A 15085-nucleotide genomic window follows, 5' to 3' on the forward strand; every position below is an offset into this window, starting at 1 on the left:
TCAATTAGGGTGTGCAGGGTGAATATGTGGTCTGTCGTACGGTAATTTGTTAAATAGCTAATTTGACATTTGCTCAGTACGTTGTTTTCACTGAGGAAATGAACTAGTCTGCTGTTAATGATAATGCAGAGGATTTTCCCAAGGTTGCTGTTGACGCATATCCCACGGTAGTTATTGGGGTCAAATTTGTCTCCACATTTGTGGATTGGGATGATCAGTCCTCTCCCCTCTCTCCTCTCCCCCTCTCTCCTCTCTCCTCTCCCTCTCTCTCCTCTCCTCTCCCCTCTCTCTCTCCCCCCTCTCCCCTCTCTCTCTCCCCCCTCTCCCCTCTCTCCCCCGCTCCTGTCTCTCTCCTCTCTCCTCTCTCTCGCTCCTCTCTCGCCCCTCTCTCCCCTCTCTCTCCTCTCCGCTCTCTCCTCTCTCTCCTCTCTTCTCTCTCTTATCTCCCCTCTCTCTCTCCCCTCTCTCCCCCTGCTCCTCTCTCTCTCCTCTCCCCCTCTCTCCTCTCTCTCCTCTCCCTCTTCTCTCTGTCTTCTCTTCTTTCCCTCCTCTCCTCCTGATCTCCCTCACTCCTCTGTATACAGTGCTGGGCCTATTAGAGCTGTGTGGGCCGTGTTTAACACTTGGCTTGCTGATGGCTAGTAGATAAATAGATGAAGATGGTTGTTGTCACGTAGCTGTCACAGGCCGGGGGGGGGGGGGCAACAACAGATCTGATGGGGTGGTCTCTTCTTCCTCTGCTGTTCCCAGGGCATGATTGATGGGGTAGACATGGAGACAGACAGGCAGGGAGATAGGGAGACGCAGACAGACAGGCAGGGAGACACAGCGAGACACAGACAGGCAGACAGACAGACAGGCAGGGAGACACAGCGAGACGCAGACAGACATTTTTACATTTTTACATTTTAGTCATTTAGCAGACGCTCTTATCCAGAGCGACTTACAGTTAGTGAATACATATATATATATTTTTTTTCAAACTGGTCCCCCGTGGGAATCGAACCCACAACCCTGGCGTTGCAAACGCCATGCTCTATCAACTGAGCTACATCCCTGCCGGCCATTCCCTCCCCTACCCTGGACAACGCTAGGCCAATTGTGCGCCACCCATGAGTCTCCCGGTCGCGGCCGGCTGCGAGGCAGGGAGACACAGACAGGCAGGCAGGGAGACACAGACAGGCAGGCAGGGAGACACAGACAGGCAGGCAGGGAGACACAGACAGGCAGGCAGGGAGACACAGACAGGCAGGCAGGGAGACACAGACAGGCAGGCAGGGAGACACAGCGAGACACAGACAGGCAGACAGACAGACAGGCAGGGAGACACAGACAGGCAGGGAGACAGACAGGCAGGGAGACACAGACAGGCAGGCAGGGAGACACAGACAGGCAGTCAGGGAGACACAGACAGGCAGTCAGGGAGACACAGACAGGCAGGCAGGGAGACACAGACAGGCAGGCAGACAGACAGGCAGGGAGACGCAGACAGACAGGCAGGCAGGGAGACACAGACAGGCAGGCAGGGAGACACAGCTAGACACAGACAGGCAGACAGACAGACAGGCAGGGAGACACAACGAGACACAGACAGGCAGACAGACAGGCAGGGAGACACAGACAGGCAGGCAGGGAGACACAGACAGGCAGGCAGGGAGACACAGCTAGACACAGACAGGCAGACAGACAGACAGGCAGGGAGACACAACGAGACACAGACAGGCAGACAGACAGGCAGGGAGACACAGACAGGCAGGCAGGGAGACACAGACAGGCAGGCAGGGAGACACAGCTAGACACAGACAGACAGGCAGACAGGCAGGCAGGGAGACACAGCGAGACAGACAGGCAGACAGGCAGGCAGGGAGACACAGACAGGCAGGCAGGGAGACACAGACAGGCAGGCAGGGAGACACAGACAGGCAGGCGGGGAGGCAGACGGGGAGACACAGACAGGTGGGGAGCTGGACAGACAGGCGGGGAGACAGGCAGACAGACAGACAGGCGGGGAGACAGGCAGAAAGGCGGGGAGACAGGCAGAAAGGCGGGCAGGGAGACAGACAGACGGACGGGGAGGGAGGCAGACGGACGGACGGGGAGGCAGAGAGAAAGATGGGTGGATGGATAAGTAAATAAAGAGGGAGAGGGAAAGCACTCCCTCTGGTGGTGGCTGGTGGAACTTACAATTCTGTCTCCTGTCTCAGAATGTGGAGGACGCTGTGAAGATTGCAGGAGAGATCGGTAAGTGAATCAAAATTCCAGTCATTAATTAAATAAGATTTGCCTGTTCTCTATGCAGAATTTTCATATTGTGTAATTGATCAGGCTAGCCTGTCATATTGTGTTGTTGATCAGGCTACCCTGTCACATTGTGTTGTAGATCAGGCTACCCTGTCACATTGTGTTGTTGATCAGGCTACCCTGTCACATTGTGTTGTAGATCAGGCTACCCTGTCACATTGTGTTGTTGATCAGGCTACCCTGTCACATTGTGTTGTTGATCAGGCTACCCTGTCACATTGTGTTGTTGATCAGGCTACCCTGTGATGATCAAGGCCTCAGCAGGAGGAGGTGGGAAAGGCATGAGAATTGCCTGGAATGATGACGAGACCAGGTGAGAATCGTTATTACTGTAAGAAATGCTAATCAAATATAATAAAGCATTTTAATTATACAATGATCTATAAGTCTCTTGCTTTGTAGTAAATGGCAATAAGATATTTCTAGACTTTATTAAGACATTAATGAGACTTGAATAAAGGTTTCCCTTCTGTCTTTCCCAGGGAAGGTTTTCGGTTGTCCTCACAGGAGGCTGCCTCTAGTTTCGGAGACGACCGTCTGCTGATGGAGAAGTTTGTAGACCACCCCAGACACATTGAGATCCAGGTCCTGGCTGATAAGCATGGTAATGCTCTGTGGCTGAACGAGAGGGAGTGTTCTATCCAGAGGAGGAACCAGAAGGTGGTGGAGGAGGCACCAAGGTCAGGGGTCAATACTTTCACCTTTAAGTTATTCATTTGTGTATGTGTTGGGCTCTAAGTTCACTCTAATTGTGTGTGTGTGGTGTGTGTGTGTGTGTGTGTGTGTTCTCTCTCTTCCTCTCTGCAGTACGTTCCTGGACCCAGAGACGCGTCGTGCGATGGGGGAGCAGGCGGTACAGCTGGCTAAAGCAGTCAAGTACTCCTCTGCTGGGACCGTAGAGTTCTTGGTGGACTCCAACAAGAACTTCTACTTCCTGGAGATGAACACTCGCCTTCAGGTGGGGCGATGGGAAGATAGCCGTAGTTTAGTCTGTGGGTTTCTTTTTGTGTGTGTCTCTGTCTCTCTCTCTCTCTCTCTCTCGCTCTCTGTTTGTCTCGCTCTCTCGCTCTCTCTCTCGCTCTCTCTCGCTCTCTCTCTCGCTCTCTCTCGCTCTCTCTCTCGCTCTCTGTTTGTGTCTCTCTCTCTCTGTGTCTCTCTCTCTCGCTCTCTCTCTCTCTCGCTCTCTGTTTGTCTCTCTCTCTCTCTCTCTCGCTCTCTCTCTCTCTCTCTCTCTCTCTCTCTCTCTCTCTCTCTCTCTCGCTCTCTCTCTCGCTCTCTGTTTGTGTCTCTCTCTCTCTGTGTCTCTCTCTCTCTCTCTCTGTTTGTGTCTCTCTCTCTCTCTCTCTGTATGTGTGTCTCTCTCTCTCTCTCTGTGTCTCTCTGTCTCTCTCTCTCTCTCTCTGTGTGTGTTTGTGTCTCTCTCTCTGTGTGTGTGTGTGTGTCTCTGTGTGTTTGTGTGTCTCTTTCTCTCTCTCTGTGTGTGTGTGTGTGTGTCTCTCTCTCGCTCTGTGTCTCTCTGTGTGTGTGTGTCTCTCTCTCTGTGTGTCTCTCTCTGTGTGTGTCTCTCTGTGTGTGTCTGTACATGACAGTCAGACACTTGCCAAGTGACTTCCTGTAACCAACCCAGTCCTCTCCTCTGATTGGTTGACTGACCTCTGACCTTTGACCCCTTCAGGTGGAGCACCCAATCACAGAGTGTATCACTGGTCTGGACCTGGTGCAGCAGATGATCCGGGTGGCCAAGGGTTTCCCTCTGCTACACAAACAGGAAGACATCCCCATCAACGGCTGGGCTATAGAGAGCAGAGTCTACGCTGAGGTGGGCACTCTGAACACTTGTTCTGCATTGTACCTTGAAGTGAAGCAGGTCAACCATGGCCCTTCTGCTGGGTAGTGAATGTGTCAGTTCTCTCTATAAAGCTTTTTCTGTTGGACACTTCCTGTGTGTTAGAGGTTATTGAGAGTTTATTAAGCAGTTATAAAGAACAGGTCACATTTCTCCTTCTCCAGGACCCCTACAAGTCCTTTGGTCTGCCCTCCATTGGACGCCTGTCACAGTACCAGGAACCAATCAACCTCCCAAAAGTGAGTCACATGCATGCACACTTGCTGTGTGGATATGTTCTGAGTTGACCTCTCTGTTATTTCTGCTGGAGACGTGATGTGTGTTGACCTCTGAACCTGACAAAGCAAACACCTCTACGGATATTTACATGGAACACTGCTGCTCTTCTAGTCAGGCCTCAGATCTAGAGGATTAGAAAGACTGCTTGTTGTTATTCTTAATACTAATAATAATGTCATAGTTATACCCTTCCTGTCCTCCCCTGATGTCAAAACAATTAGCTTTTGAAATGTTTTTTTATTGTTATTGTTAGGGTATTTTTTCATCATATGTAAACATTAAACAAAATGGAAATACATACTACATGTTCTGTTTCTGTCCTCCTGGAAGACCTGAGCCACAAACATGTTATTGGGTGTATTCATACTGACATGTAGTCTTCTCTGTCAGGGGTATTCATACTGACATGTAGTCTTCTCTGTCAGGGGTATTCATACTGACATGTAGTCTTCTCTGTCAGGGGTATTCATACTGACATGTAGTCTTCTCTGTCAGGGGTATTCATACTGACATGTAGTCTTCTCTGCCAGGGGTATTCATACTGACATGTAGTCTTCTCTGTCAGGGGTATTCATACTGACATGTAGTCTTCTCTGTCAGGGGTATTCATACTGACATGTAGTCTTCTCTGCCAGGGGTATTCATACTGACATGTAGTCTTCTCTGTCAGGGGTATTCATACTGACATGTAGTCTTCTCTGTCAGGTGCGCGTGGACAGTGGCATCCAAGAAGGAAGCGACATCAGTATCTACTATGACCCAATGATCTCCAAGGTCAGCCACTGTATTCTCACTCAAACTGCCCAACACAATCACATTGTCCTATCCAATATGTTTTACTTATCTAGAATGTCAATGTCCCTCTGTGCTCGCCGTAGCTGGTGACCTATGGCGCCACACGCGCTGAAGCCCTACAGAGGATGGAGGACGCTCTGGATAACTACGTCATCAGAGGTAAGTCTCACTCACACACACACACACACACACTGTTGCGTGTTAGTGCTTTCTGGAAGGTTCTTCAGTACCGCAAGGCTGCTATGTTCTGTAGAGCTACACACATGTAGAGGGTGCTGGATCTCTGCCTGTCTCGTGACTGTTGTTCCTGTGTGACTGTCCAGGTGTGACCCACAACATCCCCCTACTCAGAGAGATCATCACCCACCCTCGCTTCATCTCCGGTGACATCACCACTAACTTCCTGCCAGAGGAATACCCAGAGGGGTTCAAAGGTCACCAGCTGACCTCCGAGGGTCGTAGGGAGCTCCTCGCCACCGCAGCCGCTCTCTACGTCTCCGCACAGCTCCGCTCCCAGAGGTTCCTGGGTAATCTCAGGTAAATTAAACCAATTTAAATAACTGAGAGGGAACTTCTTGTATGAACTGGTAGTGGAATAACGCTTAGATAAAGCACCATCTTGGTCAGGTTGTTATTGTGAAAGAGAATGTGTTCTCAATGACTTACCTGGTTAAATAAAGGTTAATTCAAACAGAGAGGAGGTAAAAAACACCAAGAGGTTCTAGTTGACTTCAGAAAGAGCTAGAGCTCTCATTGTTCCTCATGTGTTAGTATACTCCTTTATTGTGCTGTTGGACTGTATCTGAATGTCCATTGTCTGTTTTACAGGGTTTATTATTGTGTTGTGTGTTTAAAGCAGTGTTTTACACCAGCTCAGTTCTGCAATATGTCAGCAGTTAACAGAGCTGTATACTAGCATAGTGTAGCAGTCTGTTGGTCAAACTGTTAGACCTCTCTCTCAGCGCTGCCATCTGTCTAAACATCTGCTCACATTTTCTTCTCTTTCCTTTTCGGATCATTTCCTTTCGTTATTCATGAACCGCCGGGGGTCGGTCTTTGTAGTGGCAGTCAGTGGCAGAGGCCCCCCTCACCCCTCCTCCCTCACTCCTACCTTCCCCCTCTCTCCTCTCACCCCTCCTCCCCCCTCTCTCCTCCCTCCCCTCTCCCCCCTCCTCCCCCCTCTCTCCTCCCTCTCCTCTCACCCCTCCTCCCCCCTCTCTCCTCCCGAACCCTCTCCCCCCTCCTCCCCCCTCTCTCCTCCCTCCCCTCTCACCCCTCCTCTCCCACCCCACCTATCTCCTCCCTCACCCCTCCTCCCTCACTCCTACCTTCCCCCTCTCTCCTCTCACCCCTCCTCCCCCCTCTCTCCTCCCTCCCCTCTCCCCCCTCCTCCCCCCTCTCTCCTCCCTCTCCTCTCACCCCTCCTCCCCCCTCTCTCCTCCCGAACCCTCTCCCCCCTCCTCCCCCCTCTCTCCTCCCTCCCCTCTCACCCCTCCTCTCCCACCCCACCTATCTCCTCCCTCACCCCTCCTCCCTCACCCCTCCTCTCCCCTCTCTCCCCCCTCCTCTCTCTCCTCCCTCACCCCTCCCCTCTCCTCCCTAACCCCTCCCTCCTCCTCCCTCCTCTCTCTCAGAGCAGGGATAAACCAGACAGATCCTTCTACAGTGGAGTATTCCAGGGAGCAGGATCATTAAAGCATCAACACTATTGTTAACCATCTCATTTTTTATAAACATATCTCTTGAATTTCTGGTTCAAATCTAAACTTGTATGTGTTGGAACTGTTGATTATGTTAGTTTATACCATGCTCATTTCAAGTCTATCTTTCTTTATAAACGTTATATCCGAATATTTAGGAATGTTGGCTAAAAGGTTAGCTGGCTATGATCTCCTTGGTTCAGCGTTGTAACAGACCAGCAGACTGGTCTCTGGTGTAGGGAGAGAGAGGAGGCAGCTGTCAGTCAGTGGAGGAGCTGACTCTAACTGTTTATTCAGCTCCCTCTGACCCCCAGGGAATAGCTCTCTGAGACTGATCCTAATGGGAAAGTGGTGTGTTTCAGGGTGTCCACCGCCCCCCAGGAACGGAGGCAGTGGGAGCTCTGTGTGGAGCTGGAGAAGGGAATGCACACGGTCGCTGTGTCACGCTCTGGATCCACGTTCACTGTGAGTGACGCGCACGCACGCGCACACACACACACACACACACACACACACACACCCACACGCACGCACGCACGCACGCACGCACGCACGCACGCACAGTGGGGTCTGAAATTGACACCCTTGATAAAGATGAGCAAAAATAACTGTAAAGTAAATAATTCAAATACTGAGATCTATTTTATGGAGAAAATAAAAATGTGGAAATGATATTATTTTATACTAATACAATTGCTCAGAGAAAGACATTTTGTTTAAAAAGTATTTTTCTCTCAAAAGGTAGGGGTCAAAATTATTGACACCACCATTTTTAATACCTTTAAATACAAAATGACTTAAATGTAATATCCTTCATCTGCGCTTATTGACTGACCTCTTCAATTCAAACCACAGGTTTTCAATGGGTTTCAAGTCCGGAGACTGAGATGGCCATTGCAAAATGTTGATTTTGTGGCCAATTAACAATTTCTTTGTGGAAATTGATGTGTCCTTGGGGTTATTGTCTTGCTGGAAGATCCACTTGTGGCCAAGTTTCAGCCTCCTGGCAGAGGCAACCAGGTTTCTGGCTAAAATGTCCTGGTAGTGGGTAAAGTTCATGATGCCGTTGACCTTAACAAGGGCCCCAGGACCAGTGGAAGCAAAATAGCCCCATAACATGAAAGATCCACCACCATATTTTACAGTAGGTATGGGGTTATTTTCTGCTCATGCGTTCTCATTGACACCAAACCCACCGCTGGTTTGCGTGGACAAAGAGCTCTATTTTCCTGTCCAACAAATGTAGAGTTTGCTAAACGGCGTTGGCACTTGGATTGGAACCGGTGATGACATGAAAATAAAGTTATTTGGCCATGCACACCAGTGGTGGGTTTGGCGTTGAAATGAGAATGCATGAGCAGAAAATAACCTCAGTTTCCGGACTTGAAACCCATTGAAAATCTGTGGTTTGAATTGAAGAGGTCAGTCCATAAGCGCAGACGAAGGATATCAAGGATCTGGAAGGATTCTGTATGGAGGAATGGTCTAAAATCCCTCCCAATGTGTTCTCCAACTTATAAAATGTTTTAGAAAAAGGCTCAGTATCCTTATCCTCACAAGGTGAAGTATTTAAAACAGTGGTGTCATTAATCTTGACTCCTACCTTAAAAAAAATATATTTTTTAAATAACTTGTTAATAAAAAAACAATTGTATTAGTATAAAATAATATACTTCTCCTATTTCTTTGCGTATACAATATAGCTCACTATTTGAGTTAGTTATTTTATACAGTCATTTTTGCTCATCTTTATCAATGGTGTCAATCATTTCGCACCCCACTGTACATCCCTGTGGTTTGTGGTGAAGTGAATAAAAGCAGTAGGCCCTTCTCTCTGTGAGGGGGCTTGAATGGAGCTTAGGTCCAGGTGGTGGGGAGGGGGGAGGAGGGGTTGTCGCGGCCGACAGACATCACTCGGTGCCCGGGTGTTTAGACACCTGCAGTCCCTGGTCATGTGGGTGGGTGGTTGGTCTGGATATTGGTGCTGGGTGGTTTTCCCTGAACCATGATAACATATGCTCCTAATCAGCCTCTCCTGGTCACCTAGAACCACTGAACCACACATCATACTAGGGGCCAGTACCCCCCAGGAAAGGCTGGTGCTGGATACTGGGTCTTTCCCTGGTCCTCTAGTAGTAGATACTGGGTCTTTCCCTGGTCCTCTAGTAGTGGATACTGGGTCTTTCCCTGGTCCTCTAGTAGTGGATACTGGGTCTTTCCCTGGTCCTCTCCTCTAGTAGTGGATACTGGGTCTTTCCCTGGTCCTCTCTAGTAGTGGATACTGGGTCTTTCCCTGGTCCTCTAGTAGTGGATACTGGGTCTTTCCCTGGTCCTCTCTAGTAGTGGATACTGGGTCTTTCCCTGGTCCTCTCTAGTAGTGGATACTGGGTCTTTCCCTGGTCCTCTAGTAGTGGATACTGGGTCTTTCCCTGGTCCTCTAGTAGTGGATACTGGGTCTTTCCCTGGTCCTCTAGTAGTGGATACTGGGTCTTTCCCTGGTCCTCTCTAGTAGTGGATACTGGGTCTTTCCCTGGTCCTCTAGTAGTTGATACTGGGTCTTTCCCTGATCCTCTAGTAGTGGATACTGGGTCTTTTGCTGATCCTCTAGTAGTGGATACTGGGTATTTCCCTGATCCTCTAGTAGTGGATACTGGGTCTTTCCCTGGTCCTCTCCTCTAGTAGTGGATACTGGGTCTTTCCCTGGTCCTCTCCTCTAGTAGTGGATACTGGGTCTTTCCCTGGTCCTCTCCTCTAGTAGTGGATACTGGGTCTTTCCCTGGTCCTCTAGTAGTGGATACTGGGTCTTTCCCTGGTCCTCTAGTAGTGGATACTGGGTCTTTCCCTGGTCCTCTAGTAGTGGATACTGGGTCTTTCCCTGGTCCTCTAGTAGTGGATACATATCAAACTGCAGTCTCTCCAAGCATATCAAACTGCAGTCTCTCCACTTAGGAAGCAAATGTCTTGTATCAGAATAATCAGTAGAGTGTAGTAATTACAATACTTTTCCTCTGACCCCCTGGCAGGTGGAGGTGGATGGAGTTAAGGTGGAGGTTAGTGGAGAGTGGAACCTGGCCTCAGCCCTGCTGCCTGTCACCATCAACAGAATCCCCAGGGTTCTACAGTGTCTGTCTAGAGACGCAGGAGGAGAGATCACTCTACAGTACCTGGGGACACAGGTGAGTCACCTCTCTTTCATTCTGGTGAATGTATGACTTGTGTGTGTTTCGTGTGTGTACACACATTAGTAACGTTCCTCTTATCTGTCGGGCCAAGTCGGTGTCATTTCCCAGCCTACACATCCCCATCCAGCCTATCCCCAGATCCCCCAGACCCCCCAGACTACAGAGAATGTCAGGAAGAGAAGATCATCCGTTACGTTACAGAGGCTTTGAAAGGAGCCAGCTATAAATGGCTCTGTGCTGCTCACACCCTGGGGGGGGGGGCTTTGAACACAGGCTGCACAGGAACTTGTCACAGGGGGCGACATCACTTCCCTTTCCTCCTTTAGGGACCTGGGGCTGAGCAAGGGGGGGTTCTGATAGGTCCTGGGGGGGTTGGGAGGAGGTTGGGGAGTGGCTCAGTAAGTACCTGTGTCCTGTCCCCTGCTGCATCAGGTGTTGGAGAGTAGGAGGCACCCCTGCAAAGCTGAGCTGCTTCCAGGCTTCCTCTCCTGGGACATGGAAGACCTCTGTATCCCCCTGTATCCCTTAGCTCTCACTCATCCTGGGTATGTTCTTGTCTAGCTGGGGACATGGAGTCACTCAGTAGTACAGGGTTCAGTAACATCAATAACCAGCTAGAAAAGAAAGCAGCAGTAGGTCTACTGATGCGCTCCAGGCCTGGCGTTGAACAGACTTTTGGTAGAGCTGGTCACAGAACAACACCTAGTTAACCTGGTTGGTTGACCCATGTTGACCTGTATCTGAACTGGGGTGACACAGTCAGTTAGTTACTGTTGTTTCCTGGGAAGGAATCCTGTCAAAGCCTGCGTTTCCCCAGGCCGTCCCAACGCTCCCATTCCCCACACTCCTGACTCTCCGGGTTACAGCCCTGATTTACGAGTCCAGCTGGGTTTTCCCTCCCCGCTCCTGGTTTTCCAACAAGGGAGTGTCGGCCTTGGGAAACCATGACTGTTTGTTTGGGGTATCCTTTGGGGGTATCCCGGCCAGTGGTTATTTTAGTCACTATGATGGTGTTGTAAAGAAGATGACCTGTTGTGTGTGTGTGTGTGGTTTGGAAAGAGTGCTAAATACAGTCTTATGAGTTCATGGCAGGGGAGGGCACCAGGGGTGAGGAAGGTTAACAAACAAACAAGGATGCATGAGGTCATTAACATGGTGGGGGGCTTCCTGATGTTGTTGTACTGTGACCTTCACATACAGGTCAGTGACTGGGACCAGCTACTAGTAGTGTTACTGGGACCTACCAAGTCAACCAGGACAATGCTCCCCCTAGCCTAGATCAGTGTTAAGCCAGGACAATGCTCTGCCTAGCCTAGATCAGTGTTAAGCCAGGACAATGCTCTGCCTAGCCTAGATCAGTGTTAAGCCAGGACAATGCTCTGCCTAGCCTAGATCAGTGTTAAGCCAGGACAATGCTCTGCCTATCCTAGATCAGTGTTAAGCCAGGACAATGCTCTGCCTATCCTAGATCAGTGTTAAGCCAGGACAATGCTCCCTCTATCCTAGATCAGTGTAAAGCCAGGACCAACAGTAATCAGCCACACCAGTGTGTTTCTATTCACAATTCTACACTGAACAGAAATATAAACGCAACATGCAACAATTTCAAAGATTTTACTGAGTTACAATTCATATAAGGAAATCAGTCAATTGGAATAAATTCAGTAGGCCCTAATCTATGGATTTCACATGACTGGGAATACAGATATGCATCTGTTGGTCACAGATACCTTTAAAAAAAACTTAGTGGCAAGGGATCAGAAAACCAGTCAGTATCTGGTGTGACCACCATTTGCCTCATGCAGCGCAACACATCTCCTTCGCATAGAGTTGATCAGGCTGTTGATTGTGGCCTGTGGAATGTTGTCCCACTCCTCTTCAATGGCTGTGCGAAATTGCTGGATATTGGGGGGACATTTACATTTACGTCATTTAGCAGACGCTCTTATCCAGAGCGACTTACAAATTGGTGCATTCACACTATAGCCAGTGGGATAACCACTTTACAATTTAAAAAAAAAAAAATTAGGGGGGGGGGGGTAGAAGGATTACTTTATCCTATCCCAGGTATTCCTTAAAGAGGTGGGGTTTCAAATGTCTCCGGAAGGTGGTGAGTGACTCCGCTGTCCTGGCGTCGTGAGGGAGCTTGTTCCACCATTGGGGTGCCAGAGCAGCGAACAGTTTTGACTGGGCTGAGCGGGAACTATGCTTCCGCAGAGGAAGGGGAGCCAGCAGGCCAGAGGTGGATGAACGCAATGCCCTCGTTTGGGTGTAGGGACTGATCAGAGCCTGAAGGTACGGAGGTGCCGTTCCCCTCACAGCTCCATAGGCAAGCACCATGGTCATGTAACAGATGCGAGCTTCAACTGGAAGCCAGTGGAGTGTGCGGAGGAGCGGGGTGACGTGAGAGAACTTGGGAAGGTTGAACACCAGACGGGCTGCGGCATTCTGGATGAGTTGTAGGGGTTTAATGGCACAGGCAGGGAGCCCAGCCAACAGCGAGTTGCAGTAATCCAGACGGGAGATGACAAGTGCCTGGATTAGGACCTGTGCCGCTTCCTGTGTAAGGCAGGGTCGTACTCTCCGAATGTTGTAGAGCATGAACCTGCAGGATCGGGTCACCGCCTTGATGTTAGCGGAGAACGACAGGGTGTTGTCCAGGGTCACGCCAAGGCTCTTCGCACTCTGGGAGGAGGACACAACGGAGTTGTCAACCGTGATGGCGAGATCATGGAACGGGCAGTCCTTCCCCGGGAGGAAGAGCAGCTCCGTCTTGCCAAGGTTCAGCTTGGACCTGGAACACACTGTCGTACACGTCGATCCAGAGCATCCCAAACATGCTCAATGGGTGACATGTCTGGTGAGTATGAAGGCCATGGAAGAACTGGGACATTTTCAGATTCCAGGAATTGTGTACAGATCCTTGCAATATGGGGCCGTGCATTATCATGCTGAAACATGAGGTTATGGCGACGGATGAATGGCACGACAGGGGGCCTCAGGATCTCATCACGGTATCTCTGTACATTCAAATTGCCATCGATAAAATGCAATTGTTTTCGTTGTCCGTAGCCTATGACTGACTATACCATAACCCCACCGCCACCATGGGGCACTCTGTTTACAACCTCTCACCCGCACGACGCCATACACGCTGTCTGCCATCTTCCCGGTACAGTTGAAGCCAGGATTCATCCAGTGTGCCAGTGGCCATCGAAGGGGAGCATTTGCCCACTGAAGTCGGTTACGACGCCGAACTGCAGTCAGGTCAAGACCCTGGTTAGGACGACGAGCATGCAGATGAGCTTCCCTGAGACGGTTTCTGACAGTTTGTGCAGAAATTCTTTGGTTGTGTAAACCCACAGTTTAATCAGCTGTCCAGGTGGCTGGTCTCAGACGATCCCTCAGGTAAAGAAGCCGGATGTGGAGGTCCTGGGCTGGCGTGGTTACACATGGTCTGTGTTTGTGAGGCTGGTTGAACATACTGCTGTGTCCCGTGTGGCTCATTTGGTAGAGCATGACTCTTGCAACGCCCTGGTTGTGGGTTCAATTCCCACTGGGAATCAGTACGGAGAAAAAAACGTATGGAAATGTATGCACTCACTGGAAGTCGCTCTGGATAAGAGCGTCTGCTAAATTACAAAACATTTTAAAATGTAGAATGTACTGCCAAATTCTCTAAAACAACATTGGAGGCGGCTTATGCTAGAGAAATGAACACTCACTTCTCTGGCAACAGTTCTGGGATCTTTTATTTCAGCTTATGGGACCAACACTTTACATGTTGCATTTTATATTTTTGTTCAGTATAAAAGGACTGAGTTAGGAAGGTGTCTTGTTATCAAGCTGTTATCAAAACTTCAGTATCCAGCTGCTCATTGAATTGCACCGCACAACAGATATCTACCAGCAAATACGTATTCTACCTCTTCCTCCCTCCTCCCTCCCTCCGGTCTCACCTCGTTGCCCATCGCCAAGCAACCGTTGGGTGTTATCTTTATTATGCATGTTGCTTCGTGAACTTTCAACTCTTAACGAGGGAGAAACCAGCCACTCAGTGCTAGCTGTGTGTAAGACATCAATTAGCCTAATGAGCTAATTAAAGGATTGGCATGAAAGAGCCTGATGAATGAACCCACTGACTGTAATGCAGTAGTAGTAGTAGGAATGATTCACTAAGCCAGGGACAGGGATATAGACCGAAACGAATGATGCTGAGTGCTGCCACCCAGTGGACCCAAAGATAATGGCATCAACTCAGAATAGGAGTTTCAGAATAAAGAATGTGGAGGAGAGGATTGTTGATATTACTGTCTTTTTCTTTCGTCATTTTTACAACATGGTCCTACTTGTGGCATTATATATCTAATGAATTGACCCCAACCTCTGTCTCTGTGTGTTCAGTTTAAGGTGCGTGTTCTCAGTAAGCTGGTGTCCACGTTGAGCAGTCACATGCCTGAGAAGGTTCCAGAAGACACCAGCAGCATCCTGCGTTCTCCCATGCCTGGCTCCGTGGTCTCCGTGTCCGTCAAACCTGGAGACGTGGTAAGAACGTACATGTTACATAGAATCCACATAGATCCGAGACACGTTACATATAGCATCCCCCGTCCCCGCAGGAGGCCTTTTGCCTTTTGGTAGGCCGTCATTGTAAATAAGAATTTGTTCTTAACTGACTTGCCTAGTTAAAAATAAAAATAAATCCTGAACAGAGCATTAGCATCATGCCAGGAACTGTGGTGGATGTGTCTGTCAAGCGTGGAGATAATGCGGTAAGGACATGTGAAATGTTACATACATGTTGTTGCTGGACATTAGTTTTACATTTACATTTTAGTCATTTAGCAGACGCTCTTATCCAGAGCGACTTACAGTTAGTGAGTGCATACATTTTCATAGTTGTTACATGCATGTTGTTGCTGGACATTAGTTGTTACTTACACTACCAGTCAAAAGTTTGGACACACCTACTCATTCAAGGG

At 49.3% G+C, this 15085-nt stretch overlaps 1 protein-coding gene across 2 annotated transcripts in view; it reads left to right on the top strand.

The window, feature by feature from the left end:
- The window catches only part of pcca (propionyl-CoA carboxylase subunit alpha), a 40789-nt gene that overhangs the window by 16922 nt on the left and 8782 nt on the right, over positions 1-15085 (top strand). For both annotated transcript variants that reach the window (XR_014610638.1, XM_084152793.1), the window contains exons 8-19: positions 2205-2241; positions 2536-2614; positions 2784-2981; positions 3109-3259; positions 3977-4120; positions 4312-4386; positions 5132-5200; positions 5305-5380; positions 5545-5758; positions 7284-7386; positions 9945-10097; positions 14508-14648. Coding sequence is in view for 1 of the 2 variants with exons in the window: in XM_084152793.1 (XP_084008919.1) it covers positions 2205-2241; positions 2536-2614; positions 2784-2981; positions 3109-3259; positions 3977-4120; positions 4312-4386; positions 5132-5200; positions 5305-5380; positions 5545-5758; positions 7284-7386; positions 9945-10097; positions 14508-14648 (1440 nt within the window). In the remaining variant the exon portion in view is untranslated. The remainder of the gene's footprint in view (positions 1-2204; positions 2242-2535; positions 2615-2783; positions 2982-3108; positions 3260-3976; positions 4121-4311; positions 4387-5131; positions 5201-5304; positions 5381-5544; positions 5759-7283; positions 7387-9944; positions 10098-14507; positions 14649-15085) is intronic.

This window comes from Coregonus lavaretus (genome assembly GCF_964263955.1).
Source record: "Coregonus lavaretus genome assembly, chromosome: 35".
Taxonomy (NCBI): domain Eukaryota; kingdom Metazoa; phylum Chordata; class Actinopteri; order Salmoniformes; family Salmonidae; genus Coregonus; species Coregonus lavaretus.